General features: G+C 42.1%; 1 protein-coding gene across 1 annotated transcript; it reads left to right on the top strand.

The window, feature by feature from the left end:
* Positions 1–1,733: 1,733 nt before the first annotated feature.
* On the top strand, positions 1,734–2,929 carry LOC130140696 (ethylene-responsive transcription factor TINY-like). The gene has a single exon (XM_056320770.1). It carries the CDS (start codon positions 2,028–2,030, stop codon positions 2,847–2,849), a length of 822 nt encoding a protein of 273 aa, XP_056176745.1. The 5' UTR covers positions 1,734–2,027; the 3' UTR covers positions 2,850–2,929.
* The last annotated feature ends 4,062 nt before the right edge of the window (positions 2,930–6,991 follow it).

Raw genomic sequence — 6,991 nt, 5'->3', positions numbered from 1 at the left:
TCCTAAACCTTTTAACGATTTGCCAATATAGTTCATCCAGTTAATTTTGACCGGAAAATCCTGACATGGATGCCGGTTGTCCTTGACATAGACAAAATTTACAATTTGTAAATATTTTTTCTTTTCTTTTCTTTGTTTGTATATTTTCACAACTTTGGGCCCGCAAGGGCCAGCAACCCTCGCCCAGATCTAGGTGAGGACACCGTAGCCCTCACCCATACCAGGTGCGGCCAATAGGCAAGGGTCATGGCTCTCTCTTGGATCTTGGTGAGAGCCCGATGCCCAGTCCACAATTAGGAAAAAAAGAAAGCAAAAAGAAAAGAAAAGAACAGAACAGAAAAGTAATAAAAAAATTTGTCCAGGTCAGTGTCGATCATTACATGTATGACGTTGAGTGTCCATATTAGAGGTTTCCGGTCAAAATTGGCCGACTAGACTACAATAGCAAATTGAAAAATTTAAGACTTAACCGGTATAAGTGTAATAGATTTTAAGAATTTTTTTTGTATTTTTCTCCTCCCTGGTAAAGCGGTCATGGAAGTTTATTAAACGATGATCTAACAATTTCAATATTAAGTGAGCTCGCCATGGAAGTTTGCGTGTATATAAGGGAAAACGAGCATATGGTCCAAGTTTAAAAGAGGACAACAATGAATAAATATGATGTCTTTACATATTCTTCGACTTTAAAGATCGTCAAATTAGTCAACATTAAGTGTCGGCTAAAAAGGGGTGAGCTTGGACCAAAACAACCTTGAGAAAACGCATTTGATACCTTTAAAAAAAAAGGCATTCGGCAATACTTTTAGAATAATTTTCAAAAATAAAACAAGCAAGACAATTTCTATAGTGAAAATGACTTTATACTCATGTAATGTAAAGACATTTAATTGAGATATCAACAAAATAGTCGAGCACGATATACTCCAACCCTCCAGTAAAGAAATGTTACAAATAGCTAAGAAACTGACATATGCAGACAGGAAGCAGTCCTAAGTCCATGTACGCTTTCTTTCACCGTCCGAACTCCAATGATCGGCTGAGCCCTGCTCCTCGGGTCGACCCGGCCTTAGCGGCCACGCCTCTAGAGATGATTAAACGGTCCTATAATTGGCGCTTCATTTGGTACGAGCCGCGAAGTTGAACGAAAGCCTAACAAAGAGAACAGAGTACTTCAATCGGCATCACTTCGACAAAGCCGCTGGCTGTACCCTGAATAGTTTATCCCGCGAAGCGTCGTGATCCGTGTGTTCAACGAATACTGTTAGAATAATTAAATATTAAATCACGCTTTCATCTATCAACTTAAACTTTTAGAACAGTTGATAGTAGTCCCACCTAAATCCCACAATGTATCAAAGAAGAAGATTCTGAATTCAAATCTTAAGTTTTTAGAATAGTTGGCAATGGGCAGTGGTCCCACCTAAATCTCACAAATACCCTCTCGTACACGACTCAGGCCGACACTAGTAAACCTGTACTAAATGGTCTCCCTAGCCGCGATAACAAGAAACAAGAAATAGAATAGAAAGAGAAAGAAAGAGAGAAGGCCCTTGAGCTTAGCAGATATAAAGAGAGCATCAATTGAGCCAAAGATGAATACAGAGCGAGTCCCATTGAATAGCCATGTAAGTACGAGGGGCACATCCTCAAACGAATTGTTTATGCACTCCCCAGGGTTTGGTTTATTATATATATGGGGGGGAGGGGGCATATAAATGCCTGGTCATTTAAGACTATGATGGGTTAGGGGTCGGTCGAGTGTAGGAGTCGCCTTAGAACCTGCACGTTTTCCTCTCTCTCTCTCCCTCTCTGTCACTACTAAAACTCTCTCTCCCTCTCTCTCTCTCTCTCTCTCTCTCTCTCTCCTCCTCTTAAGCCTCGAGTCGCAGCAACTAGAGAGCAACGAAAGCAAGCCACAATTCATTGAACCCACCAAAAGAGGAGAGAAAGAAAAGAGGTGGAAAAAGAGCAGCTTCTTGCTTTTGCTTGGATCACCGAGTTTTCTGGAGGAAGAACTGAGGGGAATGGCTGAGCCGCCGAGCTCGGAGCCGGAGTCCTCCAGCACCAGCTCGCCGCCGTGGCCGTCGGCGTCGTCGACGAGCCCGCAGCAGCCCGCTGGGGCCGAGCAGGGCCGGGCGGCCAAGAGGGGGCGGGACAGCGGCAGCAAGCACCCGGTGTACCGCGGGGTGCGGATGCGGACGTGGGGGAAGTGGGTGTCCGAGATCCGCGAGCCAAGGAAGAAGAGCCGGATCTGGCTCGGCACCTTCTCCACCGCCGAGATGGCGGCGCGTGCCCACGACGTCGCCGCCCTCGCCATCAAGGGCAGCGCCGCCATCCTCAACTTCCCCGACCTCGCCCCCTCCCTCCCCCGCCCCGCCAGCTCCTGCCCCCGCGACGTCCAGGCCGCCGCCGCCAAGGCCGCCTCCATGACCGGCGCCTCCCCCGCCTCCGCCTCCTCCAACTCCGCCGACGCCGCTGTGCCCTCGGCCTTGGACGCATTGTCGCCGCCCAGCTCCGCGCCGACCACGTCCTCCTCCTCCTCCTCCCACTCGACGTCGTCCTCGCGCGACGACGACGTGTCCGCGCCCGAAGAGCTCGGAGAGATAGTGGAGCTGCCTCGGCTGGGGGCCAGCTTCGGGTTCGAGCCGATGATGATGATGATGACCGACCCGAGCGCGATCAACGACTTCATCTACGCGGACGTGGCCGACGCGTGGGCGTACCCTCCGGAACCGTACGGTCAGGATTACGACTACTTCGGCGGCGGCGACGACCACCACCAGACGACGGCGACTGAGCCGGGCGGTATCGCCGGCGGTTTCGACGCCTTGTTGTGGCAATATTAATGCCTAATAATGCAGAAAGCAAAGAAACGGGTTTGTCATTTGTGTTTTCGAGTTTTAGTGTGCTTGACCCTTGTCTTCTCTTCTTACTTCTTCCTTCTTCTTTTTACCCCTTTTCTTTTTGCGTCCTTTCTTTTCTGCTCCCTCCTTTGGAATACTTTCGTTTTCAAAGTCCTTTTCTTTTCTTGATAAAGAAAATCAAATGTGAGCTAAGCCCTCTTACTAGTTTTTAACCAATTTTCACCCCCCACCCCCACTTTGAATGGATACTTTATACCTTCCTTTCTCCTCAAGTTCTCGCAACTTCTTCTCCTTTTCCTCCTCCTTCTTCTTAGTTTTCATTCAGGAGCAAAGCAATGAAAAGTCGTCGCTGCGAGCCTGTGACTGAAGCAGATGGATACAGATTTGCAATCACTTGTTCCTCATGAACAGTAGAGAGAGAGAGAGAGAGAGAGAGAGAGAGTGTGATAGAGAGGGTCGATTTCACCTTTTGGAGAAATGAACATGATGAGATGATAAAGTTGAGATGGGGTTGGCTCAGAGATAAGGAAACCCAACACGGCCTCTTTTGCTCTCCCCTGCATGCATGTTACAGATTAAAGACAATATCTGTCCCTTTCTCTCCTTTTCCATATTCTTCTTGTTTCTCCTAATTTCCACAGCGCCCATACAAAAATTGGTATTTGATCAAATTGCACGTACGAATACAATCAATTGGGTCGCTTGCGAACTTGGCAAGTGTGACCGGGAAGAAGGGCGAAAATAGTTTGTTTTCCCGGGAACCATCTTTGGCCTCTCCAATTTTGAGCATAAAATCAGTCGAGTAACAGTGCTTTTCCAACTGATGCCCTATGTTTTTGTCGACGTATTGATTAGTTGCGCGAATCGGATGGTGGAACATGGCATTTCAATGGCGTCATGTGAAAAGATCCCATGTTGCGAAAAAAGTTGCCAAATTAGGAAATGAAAGATACACATCGTGGGGTGTTTTTCCCTTCGAGAGCAAATTGACTTCGACGCAAGCCCTAATCGTCTCGAGTTAACATGACGATGTCTAAAAAAGATTTGGAAAAAAAAATCAATTTGCTTGGAATTACATGCACGATTTAATAATAATTTCAATATCATCACACGAAAAAATCCGTCTTACGAAAAAGTTGCCAAATTAGGAAATGAATGATAGACATCAGGGGTGTTTCTACCTCGGAGCGAATTGACTTCGACGCAAGCCTTGATCGTCTCGAATTTATGTAACGTTGTCTCATGAAGATCACTGTAAAGAGCTCACAAAAAAAGATCGATTTACTTGGAATTACGTACACAATCTAATACAATATTGTCACGCGAAAAGATTCGTGTTGCGAAAAAAGTTGCCAAATTAGGAAATGAAAGATAGACGTCGGGGGTGTTTTTACCTCAGAGCGAATTGACTTCGACAAAAGCCCCAATCGACTCGAGTTTACTTGTCATCTCAAGAAGATCACTGCAAAGAGCTAAAAAAAAGATCGATTTACTAGGAATTACATACACAATCTAATAATAATTTCAATATTATCACGTGATAAGATCCGTGTTACAAAAAAGTTGCCATTTTAGGAAACGAAGCATAGACATCAGGGATGATTTTACCTCGGAGTGAATTGACTTCGACGCAAGCCCTAATCGTCTCGAGTTACATGACGTCATCTCAAGAAGATCACTGCAAAGAGCTCGGAAAAAAAAGCCGATTTACCTTGGAATTACGTGCACGATCTAATAATAGTTCGTGCATATTACAGTTAGTCCGAATATGCACACCAATTATTCGTCATCGCCCGACAGTTTGTTAGACTTGCAAGCACCGTGAATTATTGCTAGATAGGGTCCAAACACTCAGGAATTTTGTCAGTTTTCGGACCGACGTACGCATTTCTTATTTATTTAATCCAGAAAAAGTACTAATTATCTTCAAGCCTTATTGCAAATAATAATAATAATAATAATAATAATCGAGAGAATCCCAGAATTTATTATTAAGCCGCGAAGTCGGACGGACTTTCGAGTTTCAACGACATTTGTCCTCCACAAAAAAAACAAAAAAAATAATTACATTAATCATAATATCTATAATATACGCACGTATTGTTTTCTTTTTGGTTGTATGAGTCTTTTCATGTCTTTGACAATGGCATATCAACCACCGTATACCTGCAACTTTCCCTAACCGACTTGTTATAAATATGTGCGCATGTATATATATATATATATGGGGGGGGGGGGGGGCAATTATTTTAATAATGAATTTATATATTCTTTTAGCCTGCTATCGCACAAAAAAATTTAAATTATAAAAATGGACGACCAATGCGAATGGCGTGCATATAAAGAAGTCGTCAGTATAATTTATATACGACCCCTTTCTAATTTTGAGCCAAAAATATGCATAATTGACACTTTCTTGGAAAAAATTATTGGAGAATTAGACGATAATCAAATTAATGAAGAAGCAATAAATAGGTATGGCAAGACCATACAGGAGAAAAAAAAAAAGCTCCATCAAGGTCAAATCACTAGTTAAAGGCAACACGAAACCATATACGATGTTTAAATATCCTAAATCGCTACATTATAGGGTCCGCTTCTGTCCCAGTTTATATCGATTGTGCGTCCATCCCGCTTCTCGAATTTCACATGTCATTTCTAAACTTTGCTAAGCCTCTTGGGATTAGACTTTCCAACGTACTAAAACTTTGTGCATATTTCTCTCTTTCTTCCCTTTTTCATTGGGTTATAAAAGTTCGTACACATTATTATTTGTCAAACCCAAACCCAAATGGAGGTGAATGTGTGTGCGTGTACAAGGATTTTGCTAAGAGAATCTGTGGGGTATATACAAAGTGAATGATAGCTTCGGTCCTACATATCTTCATGACCTAATCAAGGTCGCGCTAATTATTCGGTTTTGAGCATATTAAATTCCAGCCCACCTTATTATAAATGAAGTAGCAAGAGCACTATTTATTAAGGCCAACATGGGTCAACTTGCTCAGAGAAGATATAAATCAAAGCCTACCATCATTGCCCTAATGGCAAGTCCAAACACGATTGGAATAATTTCTCAAGCCCCTAAGTTACGGCAATGAAGATATTTAACCAAAGATTCAACTCATTACAAGACTTCTAAGTCAAGATCTTGAGTAACAATATAGAATTGATTGAGGGGCATAATTGCACAAGCTATGGCAAGCATGGCACCTCTAGTCTTGATTAAAATCAAAGAGATAATAAAATAATTTTAGAAAATTTAATGAAAAGGGTTGCGAGGAATATTTGGGTGGAGTGGAGAGTGGACTTGGACCGAGCAAAGAACTAACAAAGAAAACCCTTTTTTGCCTTCAGAAATCAATTAATTAGTCAAAAAAAATAGTTTTTAATATCTATTACTCACTGCCCAGTGCCTACTTCCCCCACAAGGAGATGCATTGTTTCCTCTACAAAGAAGTCAACCTCCATTGGCCCATTCCACAGAAGGTGTCGTGAGCAAAGGCAAAATCGCGTCAAATTACCAAGGACCCACTTCTTCTTTTTCCACTCTGTCTTCTTGTTAAGATTTATTTATTTGACTATTCAAGAAAATTAAAAATTTATTGGGGTTGGATATTGGCTGGCCTCAAATCTAGCAGTGACATTATTTTTATTATTATTATCTTTTGTGTGTAGTAAAGCTAAAACCTAACACTTGGTTTTGAAGAAACCATGAGCATTTGGTGAGCAAGCAAAACCCTTTTACAAAGTTCTTTGTGCGTTGCCTTTATGAGGTTTTATGTTGGCCATTGCTTTGCGTTCCTCATGTTTCCTCTGTTTAGGGCAAGTGCTTTAGAGAAAAAAATATTGTTAATATAAACGGAAAAAAATATAAAAAAATCTGAGCAGAACTGCAAATGTCTGAATTGTTAAAATAATGTAGGCTAAAGATATATAAATATAGGGACGGGCGATGGCATTATATAGATTCCATTAGGCATGTCCACAAATGGAAAGCATCCAGGAGGACCATTTGTCTTAGAATATTAGCAAAAGGAAATTGCAAAAAAAAATTAAAATTAAAATTTTTTGATAAGGAGAGATATCAGAAAGTGCAACTGCTCATAAAATGATGGTTCGTA

Source organism: Syzygium oleosum, unplaced genomic scaffold (genome assembly GCF_021117445.2).
Source record: "Syzygium oleosum isolate NSW1041296 unplaced genomic scaffold, Sole_v2.1 Sole_v2.21, whole genome shotgun sequence".
NCBI classification, from domain to species: Eukaryota; Viridiplantae; Streptophyta; class Magnoliopsida; order Myrtales; family Myrtaceae; genus Syzygium; species Syzygium oleosum.
Note: the sequence above shows the minus strand (reverse complement) of the source record. Positions and strands in the feature narration are given on the sequence as shown.